General features: G+C 54.4%; 1 protein-coding gene and 1 long non-coding RNA gene across 3 annotated transcripts in view; one reads left to right on the top strand and one right to left on the bottom strand.

Annotated features, from left to right (window-relative positions):
* The window catches only part of LOC121819225 (uncharacterized), a 57299-nt gene extending 42037 nt beyond the window's left edge, over positions 1 to 15262 (bottom strand). For both annotated transcript variants that reach the window (XR_009600027.1, XR_009600028.1), the window contains exons 1-2: positions 9953 to 15262; positions 8284 to 8333 (exon numbers count right to left, since the gene is read on the bottom strand). This is a non-coding gene — a long non-coding RNA (uncharacterized LOC121819225). The remainder of the gene's footprint in view (positions 1 to 8283; positions 8334 to 9952) is intronic.
* The window catches only part of NINJ2 (ninjurin 2), a 71136-nt gene extending 52208 nt beyond the window's left edge, over positions 1 to 18928 (top strand). The window contains exons 2-4 of the mRNA XM_004006965.6: positions 17261 to 17492; positions 17957 to 18132; positions 18562 to 18928. Coding sequence (XP_004007014.2) covers positions 17261 to 17492; positions 17957 to 18114 — 390 coding nt within the window. The 3' untranslated portion in view covers positions 18115 to 18132; positions 18562 to 18928. The remainder of the gene's footprint in view (positions 1 to 17260; positions 17493 to 17956; positions 18133 to 18561) is intronic.

Here is an 18928-nt window from a genome sequence, read left to right as displayed (position 1 = left end):
ACTCTGTGACCCCATGGACTGTAGGTCACCAGGCTCCTCTGTCCATGGAATTCTCCAGGCAAGAATACTGGAGTGGGTTGCCATTTCCTTCTCCAGGGGATCTTCTCAAGCCAGGGATTGAAGATGGCTTTCCCACACTGTAGGCAGACTCTTTATCCACTGAGTCACCAGGGAAGACCTAGACAGCATATTAAAAAGCAGAGATATTACTTTGCCGACAAAGCTGTGGTTTTTCCAGTAGTCATGTATGGATGTTAGAGTTAGACTATAAAGAAATCTGAGCACCAAAGAATTGATGCTTCTTAACTGTGGTGTTGGAGAAGACTCTTGAGAGTCCTTTGGACTGCTAGAAGAGCCAACCAGTCTATCCTAAAGGAAATTAGTTCATTGGGAGGACTAATGCTGAAGCTGAAACTCCAATACTCTGGCCACCTGATGCGAAGAGCTGACTCATTTGAAAAGACCCTGATGCTGGGAAAGACTGAAGGCAAGAAGAGAAGGGGACGACAGAGGATGAGATGGTTGGATGGCATCACTGACTCGATGGACATGAGTTTGAGTAAGCTCTGGGAGTTGGTGATGGACAGGGAAGCCTGGCATGCTGCCATCCATAGGGTCGTAAAGAGTCAGACACGACTGACCGACTGAACTGAACTGAACTGTGGGGAGTCCATTGCCGTACGGATCACCCCTCTCCAGCCCTCCCTCACAGTGCTCCTTCTAAGTTAATTCAAGATGTTTTTAAAAGGGAGGCCTGCCTGTGTCTACCATGTGCAAGGGCCAGGGAAGGAAGAACACATGGCCCTTTGGGAAATGGATGACAAGTAGCTGTTGTTTCCTGTCTGAAGCAATGGGGCCTAGGCAGGTCCCCTCACTTCATAAACTACATTGAGTCCCCTACACACGAACCTTCAAGCTGTGAACTTTCAAATATGCGAACGTGCATTCACATGTCCAATCACGTAAGTTAGTTCACGTGTCTGGCGTACTTTTCAACGTACTGTCCTGTAAGATCAAAAGTGTTTATTTTTGTGTTTGTTTTTTATGTAGTCTTTGTTCAAGAAGTATTATAAACCTATTACAGGACAGCTGACTGTGTTAGCTGGATACCTAGACTCACTTTTTTTAACTTAACAAACATGCCCTTGGAGGAGATCGGGCATGGTTCAGAGTGGTATGGCCGTGGACTCCAACACGCTCTTGGAATGGGATTCGTTCCTATGTCAGGAACTTACTGTAAACAGCTTTGTTTGTCCATAAGTTGTTGACCCTGAAGGATTTCACGGTCCAATGAGAGAACAGACAAGTCAGCAGACCGAAGGTATCATCAAAGGCCTCCGGGGGGTGGGGGCCAACATCCTTGCTCGGAGAAGGTTCAGTGGGTGGTGGCGAGTCGGGGTACAGAGGACATCCTCAAGGTAGGGACAGAAAGTGCCATCCTGATTCCACAAATACTTGCCAGCGCCTCCTGCTACCTCTGCCCATCGGCCGCAGGGCACAGCGCTGGAAGGAGATAGAGAGGTGGAGATCAGCCAGAGGCCAGGGCAGGGAGCTGGACCAAGGCAGCAAAGCCAGCTTCTCTCCCAGTTCCAGGACTAAACTAGTCAGATGGTCTCTAGGAAGTGACTTCACTCCTCTGCGTTCATTGCTCGTCCTTACAACACAGCCTCAGCTTGTGTCCTGAGGCAGCTGTGCAAATTCTATTCGATCACACATGTGCAAACATTCTGCCCTGTACAAGGTAAATATTTGATGCCCTTGGGCACTTTCTGCTGCTAATTGGTGACTGGAGTTGTTTCTGCCTGGGGGCCGTGTATGGGTTCAGCCTGGCTGCTTTCCCTAGGGCTCAGGCCTGCTTCTTGAAGTGGGGGCAGGGGGCCCACTGGGTCCACAGGGACCCAGACCCCCATGTGTACATCCCCTCCTGTGTCCTGAGTCTCCACTCCTGGTTCTCCCAGTCTTGTTGTTGACCCACATTAGGACTCTCCTCTGGCACCTTTAACGGGACAGAGCTCCTTCCCCCACAGGAAGGGCCCAGGCTCCGCCCCAAACAGGTTTTAGCAACAGGACTACCTTTGGCGCAGGGCTCTCTCCTTCCCTGTCTGTTCTACCATCTGCTCAAATTAAGGGTGAAAAGGCATGAGCCTAGGGTGAAAGGTCACAAGCTTCTTCCACCCAGATCTCAGCTCCTCTCCACACCACTAGAGCCCCATGAGCAGCGTCCTCCGGTGGGCAGCAGTGGTTTCTTCAGCCCTGGAGGGTCTGGAGGCCTGAAGACCACTGCCGAGGGCAACCCCCACCCCCGGCCCCCACAACCCAATGCAGAGGGCTCCTTTAGGGGAAGGGCGCTTAGGGAGCATTTGTAAAACCTGAGTTCTGGTTTCAGCGTTGGCGAGTCGTGTGACCCGGATGGTTCTCCTGGCCTCTTTGGTCCCCAGTTTCCTCATTAGAAAGACGAGAGGGTGGGGCATAGGGCTGAAACAGATGCCCTGTTGGCAGACAGAAGAGCGCATCTTTTGAGGCCTTAACGTGAGGCCAGCACTTCCCTCAGAAGCATCTCTTGCCACGTCCACCCCGAAGGTGTGTGCGTTTGTGTTCTTGGCTGCTCCCTGGTCTGGGCGCTTGGGAAGGGAGCCTGGGGCCTCCAGCCTTGCGGGCACCATTAGAGAAGAGAGCACATCCCTAGCCACCAACAGGAAGGGTTAAGTACTGAACCAGATCTGGTCAGGTTATCTCGCCTCTGGAGCCCGAGATGCTGTGAAGAGTCGCCTAGCTTCCCAAGGCTGGTGGTCCTCCCAGCGACAGAAATCCCTCAGCCTTTTCCCTGCACTTGCGAGCAGGCTGGGCATGGCAGCCCACTCCAGTATTCTTGCCTGGAGAATCCCATGGACAGAGGAACCTGGTGGGCTACAGTCCATAGGGTCGCAAAGAGCTGGACACGACTGAAGCTACTTAGCATACACGCAGGCGAGCAGGCTGGGCTGGCTTCAAGGGGCTGCTCAGAAAGGCCAGCACTGAGAAAGGCCCTGTGCTTGGCTGAAGGCCATCACCATCTTGAAATCCTTAATACATTTTGTACCAGGGGTCCCTTGGGGTTACATGAACACCACTTAGACAATCCACTAGCCTCTCCCTCTAGGAAGCCGTTTCCCAAAGCAGGGCTCTGTGACCCCCAGACAAAGGACATTCTGGAAGACTCTTCTCGTCCTTCATGATCCAGCCGCGATGGCCTTCAAGTCCACAAGAGCTCCTCCAGGCTCCCCAGGGGGGTGGTCCTCTGTTTCCCACTTCGTTCCTCTCTCCCACACAGCGCCCACCCCTCTCTGTAACCCGGCCCAGGCTCCCCACCTCCAGGCCATGCCCTCTGTACTCTGACTTCCTCGAAACAGAGAGATGCTCGATACATTTGTTAACTGAGGAAAGCAAACAGAGCTATCTTCTCAGGACAGGGCACAGGGCACCACACACAGTGGGCGCTCAGTCAGTGCTGCTGACTCACGCACTGAGCATGCCAGGGCACCCCGCTACATGGCCGTGCCCGTCCTCAGCCAGGGCATCACACAGATTGGACCGTCATTCTCTCCCCTTCTGACCTGGGGAGGAAGGGTAACCCTCGGGCAGCAGAGCTGATTTATGGGGTTTCCTTGTGCGGAGTTGGAAGACTTACTCCCTCCCCATACCTGGGGTCCCAGTTCCTAAATGCCCTGCCGGAGGGAGTGTTAAGAACCCCCAACACTGGAGCTTCCCCGGAGTCCAGCCAGTGGCTGAGACTCCACGCTCCCAGTGCCGGGGGCCCAGGTTCAATCCCTAGTCGGGGAACTAGATCCCACATGCCGCAATGAAGGTCAGAGACCCAGAGTGTTGCAACTAAGACCCAACACAGCCAAATAAAAATAAATATTAAAATAAGAGCCCCCGACACTTGCAAAGCCCTTTAAAGCTTGCCACCTGCCTTCACTAACTTTCTCCTCAAACTGTCCTTTGGTGGTTTAGTCCCTAAATTGTGTCCAACTCTTGTGACCCCATGGACTGTAGCCTGCCAGGCTCCTCTGTCCATGGGATTCTCCAGGCAATATTGGAGTGGGTTGCCATTTCTTTCTCCAGGGATCAAACCCACCTTTCCTGCACTGCAGGTGTTTCTTGACCAACTGAGCCACCGGGGAAGCCCAAACTGTCCTGTAAATCAAGACAAATACTTAAATATCGACTGTGGGGTGGTTGTTCTAACTTTTTTTTTTTTTTTTTTTTTTTTTGCTGCGTGTGTTCCTTGAGGAAGAACTTAGAAATACAGATAGAGCCCAAAGAATAAGGGTACCTCCATCTGAGCATCCAGTGATGACGCTGTTAACATTTCAGTCCAAATCTCATGAGATTCATCTCCACACATGAAATACACCTTTCAAAACAGGATGACACTGTCACTGCTTTGGCGTCTTATTACTCCCCGTTGCGTAGGAGGCTAACAGAGGTCGCTGGTCCCGCAGATGCTGGAGGCAATGCTGGAGCCTGACTCCAGTGTCCTGACTCTGAGGCCGATGTCCTTATCTTTGAACCCAGCTGCTGCTCAGACTCCAAAGGGGCAGGAGGGACTGATGGCTCTGGGAACGGAGCCCCAGCGAAGAAGGGTTTGCTCTGACCAGGCTTTGGGGAAAATACCCCAAAACCACCCAGGTGTCCCACAGCTCAGCACAGGCTGCTCAGAGCTGCTACTTCCACGCATCTGGACTTTGTCCATCAGTAAACAGCTCCAGGGATATAGGGTCAGCTGTCAGGTGGGGCCCAGAGGGAGCAGGTGCCCGGTGGCAGGCACTGACCCCAGAGGGCAGCTGGAGATCTGTTTGGTGACCTCGGAGGGCTCGTCTCTTTGTATTTTTAGAAAAAGTGAGGGCACAGCAGTGACCCAGCAACCGCCTCACTGCCTGCGCATCATGCTGGGCCGTGGAAAGGGGCTTGCAGCCTGGGTCCAGGCTGGTGGTTCAGGGCAGGACCAGTCGCCTACCCCCTTTTCCTCCCTCCTTCCTTCCACTCTCCCTCCCTTCCTCAGCACACACTGCTGGCCAGATACTCAGCTGGGCACTAGGGGCAAGATTTACTCAGGGCTCTGGCCTTCCACTGAGGTCCACAGGGCCACAGAGTTGGACACGACTGAAGCGGCTGAGCACACACACGCACTGGCCTTCCATGAAGGTGGTAAAAGAACAAGAGCTGACCAGAGGCTTACAGAACTTCCCAACGCAGGTTCAATCCCTGGGCAGGGAAGCAAGTTCCCACATACCGTGGAGCGACTCAGCCTGAGCACCACAACTAAAGAGCCTGCAAGCCGCAGCTGAGACCCAAGGCTGCCAATAAATATTAAAAAAAAAAAAAAAAAAAAGGCATGGTTTCCTCATCGGCAGCCAGAGTCTACGAAAAATAAAAAAATAACGTTAACAGCAGGAACTCTGGCATCAGACAGTTCTTATTGTTGATTGGTTGCTAAGTTGTGTCCAAATCTTTTCGACCCCATGGTCTGCAGCACGCCAGGCCTCTCTATGCTCCACTGTCTCCTGGAATTTGCTCAAACTCGTGTCCACTGAGTCGGCAATGCTATCCAACCATCTCATCCCCTGTAACCCTCTTCTCCTCTTGCCCTCAATCTTTCCCAGCATCAGGGTCTTTTCCAGTGAATCAGCTCTTTGCATCAGGTAGCCAAAGTACTGGAGCTTCAGCTTCAGCATCAGTCCTTCCAATGAATATTCAGGGTTGATTTCCTCTAGGATTCACTGGTTTGATCTCCTTGCTGTCCAAAGGACTCTCAAGAGTCTTCTTCAGCACCAGAGTTCTTCGGCGCTCAGGCTTCCTTAGGGTCCAACTCTCACACCCCTACATGACTACTGGAAAAACCGTAGCTTTGACTATACAGACCTTTGTCAGCAAAATGATGTCTCAGCTTTTTAATACGCTGTGTAGCTTTGTCATACCTTTCCTTGCAAGAAGCAAGCGTCTTTTAATTTCGTGGCTGCAGTCACCAACTGCAGTGATTTGGGAGCCCAAGAAAATAAAATCTGTCACTGCTTCCACTTTTTCCAGACAGACCAGGGTTCAAATCTCGACTCCCTTGTTTCTAGCTGTGTGACCTCAGGCAAGTTGCTTAATTTCTCTAAACCTGCATGTCCCTTCTTAAGGTCTATGAGAAGGAATTGAGATAACACATAAACATGCTTAGAAGAGGGCCTGGAATGTGATAAGACCTGGAGAAACGGAGTTATGGAAAGAGAGGCTGTACATGTGAAGCGCTCTGGAGCTCGGGCTGTCCCACGTGGGCGGCAACCCCAATGGGTCATTCCCAAGGAGGACGGGCCTGGGGCTTCCACGGCCCTTTAGCCAAGGGTTTGGCCGAGTTCAGGAGCGGCTCACCCTTTTAACCACACACTAGCTCCTTACAATAAAGGAGTTGGAGGGCTGGCATCTTCTCGTTTTGCCGAAGAGGAGGCTGGGAAGCAGAGGGTCTCGTGAGCTGCCTGAGGTCACTAGGGGAAGAGATGGCAGCCCTGGCTCCAAATGCAGAACCGCCCATCCCCTGACCTTCATCTCTTTCAGACCCCAGCCCACCACACCAGAGCCTCTGCTCAGCCTGCAGTAGCTGGGGCTGGGAGCTGTGATCCTAAGGAGGGAATACGGCTCTGCTGGGCCTGGAGGGAGAGCAGGTGACTCCTGGGGCTGGGGCAGCAGTAGTCCTGGCAGTTAGGCTCTGGGCCCAAGGAGGCATATGACTCAGAGCTGGCTGATTTTTTTTTTTTTTTTTTTTTTACTTTTTGGTCACACTGTGCAGCCTTTAAGGGATCTTAGTTTCCCTGACCACTGATGGAACCCTCGTTCCCTGCAGTGGAAGTATAGAGTCTTAACGGCTGGACCACCAGAGAAGTCCCAGGGCTGGCTGACCTTGAGGGCCATGTGCACCTGGCTTTGATTCATGAGCATCCAGTGCCCACCCTCTGGGTCTCACCTGCTTGGAGTGGCAGCTGGGCTGCAGCAGTGAGAACAATAGCATCTCCTGCCCTGCACCTGCCTGTCTGGGCCCGGCACCAGGCATGGCCCACTCCAGAGACAGTGGACACACACACATACACAGAGGCTGTGAAGTCACACCAGGGCCACGTCAGGAGTGGACACACCCGTGGAAGACGACCACCTCCTGTCCCTGCAGAGAGCTCCATGTGGGAGGTCCAGGGAGCACTGCTCGGTGGTCCTGCCCCCTCAGCCCCTTCTGAATGAACACAGGGGTGACAGAGCCATCATTCTCTCATCCAGTGCGCTGGGCTAGGCGCCGATTTCTGGGACACAGCAGTGAGCAAGACAGATAAGTCCTTGTTCCCGTGAAGCTTATCTACTGGAGTGGGACTAAAAGGCCCTGCTATCTCCCTTTCTGCTTCCCCCTTTAGGCGCTTGATTCTCTGCTAAACCTTGTCATGTTAGAGGATGCAGGGAGCAGGGATATGTGGGAGGGGCAGGGACCTCTGGACATGCCAGGGAGCTGAGGACATGTTGGATCTTGGCAGGCTCTGCTTATGGTTGGGTGGGGTGGGAAATTCACCACCTTCCCTTTTCCCATCTCCGTGTCAGATATGATCTCCTGATGAGGTCTGCTACCCTGGATGGCAGCCAGGGGCTGTCGGCACAGCCCTCGTGGCTTCTAACTGCCTGAGGTTCCAAGGAAATAATTCTCACCTTCTGCAAACGTATCATCCAGTGGGAAGGTACAAAATTAATGTGCACCGTCATGTGGAATGTTGATATTTTGCTTTATGACTTTTTAAAATTGGAGGATAGCAGCTTTACAATATTGTGTTGGTTTCTGCTGTACAACGTGAATTAGCTATAATTATATATATATATGGTTTCCCAGGTGGTCGTAGTGGTAAAGAATCCACCTGCCAATGCAGGAGACGCAAAAGACATGGGTTTGATTCCTGGGTTGGAAAGATCCCCTGGAGAAGGAAATGGCAACCCACTCTAGGGTTCTTGCCTGGAGAATCCCATGGACAGAGGAGCCTGGTGCGCTACAGTCCATGGGGTCACAAAGAGCCGGACACGTCTAAGGGATTGAGCACACACATATATGTATGTAAATCTATTTCCCCTCCCTCCTGAGCCTTCATCCCCCTTCCTATCACTCTAGGTGAAGTAAGTCCGAAAGAGAAAAACAAATACTGTATATTAATGCACATATATGGAATCTACAAAATGGTACTGATGAACCTATCTGCTTAATGATTAATTGTTCTGAGAGTTGTTTTCATTTACCTGTGTGTTGCCTCCCATCTGGACTCAGGTTCACCGCAAAATCTAAGGTTCTACAAAACCAAGAAAGGCTCTGTAAATGTTTGAGTGAAGACATGAAGACAGTCTGAGGGTGAACAGGTCAGGCCCTATAAACAGGGTGGGCAGCACCTGGTACTGGGGACTGGGGTTGGTGGTCTGTGCTGCCAGCTGGAATCAAATGCAGGATTGAATTTACACCCTGTTCAGTGAGAAGAGCTGGAAAGATTCCCTCCACATCCTTCAGACTAGGGTACACCTCTGAGGGGTTTCCAGGGACTAAAGACTATAATGGGCTTCCCAGGTGGCTCAGTGGTAAAGAACCTGCCTGCCAATGCAGGAGACGCAAGCGACGTGGGTTCAAACCCTAAATCTGGAAGATCCCCTGGAGGAGGGCATGACAACCCACTCCAGTATTCTTGCCTGGAAAATTCCATGGACAGAGGACCTGGCAGACACTACAGTCCATACGGTCGCAAAGAGTCAGACAGGACCGAGCATGCATGCAAAGACTGTAGTGGTTAAGGACACAGCCTCCAGAGCCTGTCTGGGTTCACATCCCAACTCTTAAGATCAACAGCTGGGTGATCCCAGGGCAAAAGCACCGAACTGTTCTGAGCCTCACCCATCTCGTCTGTACAATGGGTGTTGTTAAAGGAATTCAGGGACAGCTGACTGAAGGAAGGGTCTAGCACAGAGCTTAGACGGTGGCAGGCATGTGAAGCGCCAGCTTCAGTGTGGTAGCGCGGAGTCGATGGACGGCGCTCACACTAGCTGCGTCGGAATCCCCTGGAGGCTTGTGAAAACACAGATGGCTGGGTTCCAGCCTGCGTCTCTGACTCAGAAGGTCTAGGGTGGTGTCTGAGAATCTGCGTTTCCAACAAGTGCCCAGGTGCTGCTGTTTCAGGGACCACAATTTGAGAACCACAGGTGTGTAACAGAAAAGAGAATTCAGGTGTAGGGTTCTGGCGCTAGGACTGTCCCTTATTATCTGGTGACTTTGCGCAGCTAATCTCTGAGCCTCAATATCTTTACGTGTAAAATGGAACTGTTAATTCCCACTTCACAAGAATTCCCTGGCAGCCCAGTGATTAAGATTCCGGGCTTTCATTGCCAAGGGCCCAAATCCAATCCCTGGTCAGGGAACTAAGATCTTGCAAGTCGCTTGGTGTGGCCAAAAAAAAAGAGAAAAAATCCACTTCATGGGGGTCAGCCTGGTATACGGTATTCTCAGTATTCAGTTATCATTGTTTAAATTCTGGCCAGCGTGTTGGTCCTGGAAGGATGGGGCGGGGTTACCACGAGCAGAGGTGGGTCAGGAGTGCTTGGGGAATGCTGCCAAGAACCCCAAAGCCAGGAGCAAAGTGCCAGGTGGGTCTCGAAGCCCCCAGGCCACATGCTTATTGGGAAATAACCCCTGCTCCATTTCTTCGGCAGTTTCTGTGTGGCAAATCCACACAGAACCTTGGTGGCGGTTGGGGTTTGGGGGGTGGGGGAGTAATTTGGCTGCACTGGGTCTGAGTTGCAGCACGTGAGATCTATCCCCCCCGGCCAAGGATCGAACTCAGGCCCCCTGCATTGGGAACTCCGAGCCGTACCCACTGAAGCGCTAGGAAGTCCCTCTCACCCGCCTTTTGTCAGAAAGTCACCTCACCTCAGCGGGATCAGCGGCCCTCCGGCCCAGCCGCGCGGTGCGCTGCCGCCCCCTGGCGGACGAGGAGGCGCTGCACACCCTCCCCCGGCGGTCTCCGAGCGGAGTCGAAGTGCCGGCGGCAAGGCCCGCGGGCACCTGGGGGAGCGCTGGCGCCTCGCAAGGCTGCGCCCCCCGCCTGAGAGGAGACTTCTGGACCAGTTGGGTGTTATTACGGGAACAGCCCGCGGACACCCCACCCGCGGTGGATTAGAGACTGTTGACTTTTAAGGGCGAGACCCATTGCGCTTGGCACAGCAAGGCTGCAGGCTGAGTGCCGGCCCCAGACACAGGCCTCGGGGCTCCGGGCCTTTGCGGGCTTTGGCCTGAAGACCAGTGGCAGCGGCCAGCCTGAGTCATTGTTCCCTGAGGCCGGGAGAAAGGGCTACCCCTGGGCCAGGGGCTTCAGTTTGATATTCACTGTCCAAGCACCACGCCCCTCACCCAGCAGTTCTTGGGTCTGCAACCCCACCCTCAGAGATCCCTCTTTTTGCCTTTTCTGGAAAAACTCCTTGAAGTAAATCCTTCATATAAAAAAATTCAATGCTGTCATCATTTTCTGGTGCCTTTAATGTGGGCAAGCCACTGAACCGGGCACCGTGGGGACCCAGGAACATGGAAGATGCAATCCCCCTAGGAAACAGGCACTGGAGGGGCCTCCTGGAGAGGAGGGTCTAAGAGGGGAGGGCTGACCTGGGGGTGGGGGTCCACGGGGAAGAAAGGCCTTCAGCCCTGGAGGGACTGGAGCTGGCGGAAGGGTGGGGTGTGTTCAGGCACGGTGAGTCATGTGGTGTGGCCCGGGAGGGAGGGTGAGTCTCAGCCCCTCCCGGGAGGGAGGGGAAACAGGACACAGGCTGGAGAGGGAGGTGGGAGCCAGCCAGGCAGGGGGTGGGGGTGGGGGAGTCGGGTCTGCACAGCAGGGAACCCAGGGTAGGTGGGCTTGTCTGAGAAGCTCCCTCCCTGAAAGAGGCTCCCGTCAGGTGAAGAGAAAGGTTTCCAATGGGATGGGCGTGTGTGAGCATTTAGTGTTCTGACTCTTAGCGACCCTAGCAACCTCATGGACTGTAGGCCCCCAGGCTCCTCTGTCCATGGGCTTTAGCAAGGATACTGGAGTGGGTTGCCATGCCCTCCTCCAAGGGATCTTCCCGACCGAGGGCTCGAACCCACGTCTCTTACATCTCTTGCATTGGCAGGTGGGTTCTTCACCCCTAGTGCCACCTGGGAAGCCCCCCTTGGGTGCGGAACCATTTCAAAGATGGGTGTGAGGGGCTGCTGAGATGACAAAGGGGAATCTTGAAGTGTGGGCGGGGCCAGGCCAAGTCAGAACCCAGCACTCAGTTGCCTCTCCGCCCACAGGTGGGAGTGTGGGCCTGTGTGGGAGGGACTTCCCTCTCATCTCCTTGCTCTAAGACTTCAGTCTTCAAAGCACATTCACCCACATTATCTCATTGATCTTTGCAACAGGCCTCTGAGCTAACCAGGGCCTATTATTCTCATTTTACACACGGAGAAGCTGGGTCCCAGGTGAGACAGAATTCTGCTTTATATTAATTATTGACCTCCTGAGGTCCATATTTCTTTTTCTAAATTGCGACCCCATGGACTGTAGCCTACCAGGCTCCTCCCTCCATGGGATTCTCCCGGCAAGAGTACTGGAGTGGGTTGCCATTTCCTTCTCCAGGGGATCTTCCCTACCCAGGGATCAAACCCAGGTCTCCAAGCATTCCAGGCAGACGCTTTAACCTCTGAGCCACCAGGAAGCCCCAGTGTATTTACTTTTGATTGTGCTGGGTCTCCAGTTGCATTGAGCAGGGGGCTACTCCGTTGCGGTGAGCGGGCTTCTCATTGCGGTGGCTTCTCTTGTTGTGGAGCACAGGCTCTAGGCACTCAGGCTTCAAGAGTTGTGGCCCACGGGCTTCAGTTGCTCCAAAGCAGGTGGAATCTTCCAGATCTGGGATGGAACCCATGTCCCCTGCGTTGGCACGCAGATTCTTATTCACTGTACCACCAGGGAAGTCTTGCATACTGTTTTAATTTTTGTTGTTGTTGTTTTATAATAGTTCAAACACTCAGAGGGGTCAAAACCCAAAACATCCAGATGAAAGTTTCTCTGTCAACCCTATTCTCCCAGCTGCCCGGTTCACCTCTTAGCAGTGTGAACTCTAGCCTTTTGATTATGGGTGTTGGGCCCTTTCTGCAGGGGCTCAGGACACAGCCTGCTGTGACCAGAGGAGCCCAAGGCAAGTGTTGCCCCAAGAAGGGTGTTATACCTCCCCTGAGCAAGTGTACATTCGGTCTTCTTTCATCTGAAGCCACGTGAGTCTATCTTTAGATCCTAAACTCCTTGGAGGCTGGGAATCTATCTTCTGGGAGGCTGAAGTGTAGGAGTTACAATTACAGGTTCTGGCAAACAGAGAACTGGCATAAAATCTGTGTTGCCAAACCTTGAACAAGTTACCCAGGCTCTCGGAGAGCCTCCATTTTTTTCAACTACAATAATCACAGGTTCGATCCCTGGGTCGGGAAGATACACTGAAGAAGGAAATGGCAACCTACTCCAGTATTCTTGTCTGGAGAATCCCATGGACAAAGGAGCCTGGCAGGCTACAGTCCACAGGGTCGCAAAGAGTCAGACATGACTGAGCGACTGACCGACCAACCAACCTAAGGATGCCCTGACCAATTTCATGGGACTGTGTGAGGACTGCATAAGATGACTCATGTCCCGTGTTAAGCCGAGTCAGGCACAAGGTCTGTAATCTGTAAGAGGAAACTGTTGTCATCCCCAGTGCCAGGACCTACTGTGCAAGCCCACAGTAGGACGGACCCAGGCACCTTTTCACACTAAACCCTGACAGAGGCTGAGAGCTCACAGGTTATAGGGTCTACATGGGGGCTCATTGTTAAGATGGCTCATTATGTTGATCTTGCAAACAAAGAGTAAATCACAGTGATCCTTGAGACTGACCAAATTGCCCAAATGGCATCCTGTTATCACTGGTGCCTATCTTCTCAAAGCTGCGAGAGCACCAGATTCCAGACCTCCGGCTACATGATCATCCCTTTGAAGAACTTCTCAGTGGTGGGGTATAAGAAGGACTCTGTCAGAAAGGGAGGACGCTGGTTTCTCCTTAAGAGTCAGTCACCTTCTCTTTTCCTGCTAATAATTTTCCCTTTTCTTGCCTGACTGCCCGGTTTGCTCTCTCCTTCTCTGCACTCGCCTTACAGCACCTCATTAAAGGTGAGTTGGCATAGTAGGTCGCCCCAATTCACACACCTGAACAAATCGCTCTTCCTGGGCTAGGATCCGCCTTTCCTTTTTTTGAAACCAGCCTGGCTCTTTGTCATCTCCTGCCAGGTGGCTTTTCTGGGTAGTTGGGCATCTTGAGGCCAACACGGGGCCGACAGCCCACGGCTCCTCTGGGCCTGTTGTGTCTAATGCCCGGTGTTATAGCTGATCCACAGGGAAACTGCCATGTGGCTTTTCTCAGGGCTGACTGACTCACTGGAGGGCCACCCCTGCCCTGGAGCTGCCTAGGGTGAGTGACTCAGGGCCTCTGACCTTGGCCTGGTGCCCAGCCACCTGGACTCTGCCTCTTAGAGGGTATATCCCCGGCACTCAGGGGAGGAACTTCCCTGCACCTGGACCGCCCTGGCTTGGAAGGGACATAAGAAATCATCCATCCTGCCTCCCTTATCTCACAGGTGAGAAAGGGAGCTGGGCGATGGGAATACCGAGCTTGTCACCGAAGTGCGATTTGGACCTAGCCTGCCTCCTGTGGTTCCCACCAGCTGTCACAAACCCTCCTCTCCTGGCCTTCCCACCAGGGCTTCTCCTCCTCTCAGGGCCCAGCAGGTGGGCTCCAGGTCCTAAACTCTCTGAGCAGGGCATCTCATGGCTTTTTAGTAGGACAGTTACTTACCCCCTTGGGAGAACACCCCTGTAACCTCGTTTCCAAGAAAGGGCAGAATGATCTCTTGAAGCAGGTGGCCCCCACTGAACTTACTGTCTATCAGCTCAGTTCAGTACCTCAGTCATGTCTGACTCTTTGCGACCCCATGGACTGCAGCACTCCAGGCCTCCCTGTCCATCACCAACTCCTGGAATTTACTCAAATTCATGTCCATCGAGTTGGTGATGCCATCCAACCGTCTCATCCTCTGTCCTCCCCTTCTTCTCCAACCTTCAATCTTTCCCAGCATCAGGTGTGGTGGTGGTTTAGTCGCTAAGTTGCGTCCGACTCTTGCGACCCCATGGACTATAGCCTGCCAGGCTCCTCTGTCCATGGGATTCTCTAGGCAACAATACTGGAGTAGATTGCCATTTCCTTCTTCAGGGGGTCTTCCCAACCCAGGAATCGAACCCAGGTCTCCTGCATTGCAGGCAGATTGTTTACCAACTGAGCTATGAGGGAAGCCTACCCAGCATCAGGGTCCTCTCAAATGAGTCAATAAACAGCTGCAAAACTGTGTTTAGTTTTCTGCTCAAAAAGGCATTCCTTTCCTATCCAACCCAATTTTCCTCAAGAAACAAAAATACAGGCCAGCAAGGATGAAGGGATAAATAACCGTCTGGCGGAACAATGGAGCAGTGCACGGCTTCAAGAGTTGGAACCCACAGCAGCCGGGGGAGCTGGACTTGGCGAGCCGGCTGGGGACAGGGCAGTCTGAAACGGACCGAGGGCAGGGCGAGGACGAGTGCGCGCCCGGCGGCGCGGGGCGCCCGCGGCCGGGGGCGTGGTCTGCGGGGTCACACCCACGTGCCCTTGCCGCCCAGAGCGCCGGGCCCCCACTTCGTGTCAGCAGGGCCGGCCTGGGTGCTCAGCCGGCGCGGTGGGCAGGCTGGGGGCCGCGCATCCCTAAGGACCCCGGGGTCTGCCCCCCGCCCCGCTGTCCTGGAGGAACAGTGCGGGCGCGAGGGCGGAGGTGAGGGGGCTGAGACAGACGCTGAGGGCCGGGGGTCCCTGTGAGACCGACCTCAGATGGGAAAAACGAGGCTCAGAGATCTCTTTCCGTCTCACTCGGACGCCTCCCGAATGGCATTAACCCCCCGTTTGGGGGTGTGGAAACTGAGGCCCAAAGTGGGAGGCCCAGAGCCGGGGGGTGGGGGCGGTGGGGCGTCTAGGCCCCGGCCCCCGCCCAGAGGACCCGGTCAACTACAGGTGCCACCGGCGGCCCGCGCCCACCGCGCCGGCTCCTCAGACCCCTGGGCGCAGGAGGGGCAAGGAGGGGCCGGGCCGGGCCGGGCCGGGCGGGGAGGGCGCGGGCGCGGGCAGAGGAACTGAAGTGACTCAGGCCGGTGCGCGCAGGCCGGGCCTTTGTTCCCGGGACGCCCGGCCTTAAAGGCCCAGCGCTCGAGGCAGGCGCGCGCCCTGCGGCCGTCCCGGCCCACCGGCCGCACTTCTGGCGAAGCGGGGGACTAGGGTGGGAGGGGGTCGCTCCTGGGCTCCTGGCTGTCAACAAGAGGGGCATCCATCAGAATTCGGGGGTTCATCTAATCGGATCCTCAGGCCATAGGGAGGTCCCCCTCTGGTCATTTCAGCCATCCTTCTGCCTCAGGGCAAAGCTGCATCTAAATCCTCCAGAGGAATTTAAGAAAACCCTTCCCTTGCTTTTGGGGATTCCCCAGGGGCTCAGAAGGTAAAGCATCTGCCCAGTGCGGGAGACCTGGGTTCAGTCCCTGGGTCGGGAAGATCCCCTGGAGAAGGAAATGGCAACCCACTCCAATACTCTTGCCTGGAAAATCCCACGGGGCAGAGAAGCCTGGTACATGGGGTCGCGAAGAGTCAGACACAATGTTACAGGGACCCCTTGCTAGGCAGCGCCTCCCCGAGTCTCTCAGCCATCTGTCCTCTAACCACAGTCCCCACCTTGCAGGGTGACTGGCCCCCCCAAGTCAGCATTGAGTCATTTCAACCCTTATTTCACAGCTTTGGTGGGTTTTAGGTCAGCCAACAGAGAAGGCAATGGCACCCCACTCCAGTACTCTTGCCTGGAAAATCCCATGGACAGAGGAGCCTGGAAGGCTGCAGTCCATGGGGTTGCTGAGGGTCGTACACGACTGAGCGACTTCACTTTCACTTTTCACTTTCATGGATCGGAGAAGGAAATGGCAACCCACTCCAGTGTCCTTGCCTGGGGAATCCCAGGGACGGCAGAGCCTGGTGGGCTGCTGTCTATGGGGTCGCACAGAGTCGGACACAACTGAAGTGACTTAGCAGCAGTAGCAGCAGGTCAGTCAAGGCAGACGTGTGAACAGGCTCCCATCCTAGCCTCCGTGAGTCCAGGTTTCACACCAACCCTGACTTGTCAGTGGATTCCTCAGGGAGAAACACCAACCTGTACCCCACCCCTCAGCGCCCACACCCCTCTTGCCCAAGCTGCTCCTTCGGACCCGAGCGCCACCGCGTGGACTCCAGGCAATGGTGCCCTGTGGGACCAGAACCTTTCAACATGTCTCCCCGCTCTGGGCCCTCATTAGGCCATGCATCCATCCCCAGCGCCATCCTAAATGAATCGCCTCAAAAACTGCAGGTTGCCTGCAGCATTCAGTTTGCCCTCTGCCCCCACAGCCCTGCTTGTGACCTTCTCTCAGAGTAAGTGGCTTCATGAGAATAAAACTTCATCTTAATATTTCAAAGCAAATCAAATGTAAATTATGCATCAATAAATTCTAGCTAAAAAGTGATAACAAACAAATGAAGAGCTTTTGACCGGCCTGTACTCCTGTGTGCAGAGATGCATGCTCACAGACGTGTATGTATGATGGACCGGGTGTGACCGCTGGGGTGTGTGCCCGAGCAAGGCTGCGGCTCCAGGGGTCCCCACGAGGTCGAGTTGGAGCAGAACTCAAGAGCGCGCAGCTCCTGTTCCATCTGTGGCGCTCTGCACCCCGCCTTGGGGCCCACATCATTCTGGGAGGAGAGATGCCGTTTCCTTTTCCACTCAGCCTCAGAACTCCTCGTCCTGTCTTCTGCAATGCTCTCCCCTCAGGGGAAACAGAGGTGGCAATCGTGGTAAAGAACCCACCTGCCAATGCAGAAGACTCGGGTTCCATCCCTGGGTTGAGAAGATCCCCTAAAGAAGGAATTAGCAACCCATTCCAGTATTCTTGCCTGGAGAATCCCATGGACAGAGGATCCTGGGGGGCTTAAGTCCATGGGGTCACAAAGAGTCAGACAAAACTGAAGTGACTCAGCACACCCCTTCCCAGCTTCTCAACCACTTCCCTTCTGGAGCCTCCCAGGTAAGCCTGTATTTTGTCCCCAACAGCCTGGGAGCCCCAGCCCAGGGAGGAGCCCGCCCATCAACCTGAACCGTTATGCCACCAAGAAGAGCCTGGCGGAGGGCTTGCTGGACATGTCGCTCTTCATGTCCAACGCTGTGCAGCTGAAAGCGGTGCTAGATCGGGGTCCATCCTCCTATCACTACTTCGCCCTCGTCACCCTCCTTAGCATCTCTCTGCTCCTGCAGGTGGTCATCGGAATCCTCCTCGTGGTCATGGGTGAGGAGCCCGGGCCTGGAGCTGGCCTCGGGGGGTGGGTGGGAAGAAAAGTCCTGAATGCCTCCCTGTCACACCGTGAGTTTGCACAGTCATACACTAACCTGCTGTTAGCCCTGTGTACCTTCAAGTGCCCAAGTAACAACGACACAGTGCAGGCAGGCACCCTGACCTACCTCCTAGCATCCCATCCAGTAGCCAGTACAATACCTGCTAAATGACTGTGCTCACTAACTTGTAGCAGCATTCCTAGAGCATGCATTCCCCACTCTGAGAAGACCCAATGTAAGTTTCCAAAATCGGCTCTATTGAGTACCACGTGAACACCCCACGTGGTCAGTGAGGGAGAAGGCATTTCAGCACAATGGCCACCAACTCCTGATCTCTGAGGGGCCATGGTGGGGGAGGCTCCAGGCTGTCATCTCCCCACCCCCAGACCATCATTTGCTTCTCCCTCTTCTCCACAGCTCTACTGAACCTTAATGAGGTGGAAAAGCAGTTGCGTCTCAACCAGCTTAACAACGCGGCCACTGCCTTGATCTTTATCACTGTCATCATCAACATCTTCATCACAGCCTTCGGGGCACATGAGATTGGGCTCCTGGCTGCTGAGACCCCTCTCTGAACACAGCCTGGAGCCCAGGTGAGGGAAGATGGGAGGTACACAGGTGGCCCTTCTCACCTCTGCGGGTTTGGGCTGAGAGAGATGCTCGCCAGGCAGAGGGGAAGAATGCAGACCTGGGGCAGGGATGAGGTCCTGGAGCAGAGCATGGGCTGGGACTCACCAAAGTCCTCTGTGCTCTGTCTTCCTAGGCTGAGCTTCTCTGCAGCCTGGGAGGGTGGAGGCTGCGGTTAGTAGGGGAAGAGGGAGATGCGGGTGTTCTCCTTGACAGAGTCAACAGGACCACGGGGAGCCAGCCGGCAGCACAGAGCCTCAGGCCCTGCTTTAGGTTCAGATCCGAACCCACAGTTGCACCCTGGGAAGGCACCAGGGCAATTGTGTGACACTTGGGCCCGAGGCGCTGGTCTGGCCTGGCCTGCCCTTCTCTTCATCTCTTTGCTTTCCCTACAGGTGCTGGGCCTGGAACTGCTTCTCTCCCCCTTGATCTGCCAGGCTGAAGGGCACAGCAAACAGCTTCAGGGAGAGCTCCTAGACTCGGAGGGCCGTGTAGACACTCCTGCTTCCTACCCTTGGCACTGGAACAAAGATGGGCTCTTCTCCGGGCTTAAGCAGAGTCATCTCGGCCTGGAGTCCTGAGCTCAGACTCGAGTACCACCCACCTGTCTCCTGGGCCTCGGGTGTGCCTACGGAAGGCTGGGTCTGCCCAGCTTAAGGACTCTGCTTCTGACCCCACCCTGTTCCTTCCCTCTGCCCCAGCCTGTTTTCTCTTTTCTGTAGGATGCAATAATTTCTCTCCATAAAGCTTTCTGCAGATCCA

Source organism: Ovis aries, chromosome 3 (genome assembly GCF_016772045.2).
Source record: "Ovis aries strain OAR_USU_Benz2616 breed Rambouillet chromosome 3, ARS-UI_Ramb_v3.0, whole genome shotgun sequence".
Lineage (NCBI taxonomy): Eukaryota > Metazoa > Chordata > Mammalia > Artiodactyla > Bovidae > Ovis > Ovis aries.
This window is presented reverse-complemented; position numbering and strand designations above follow the sequence as displayed.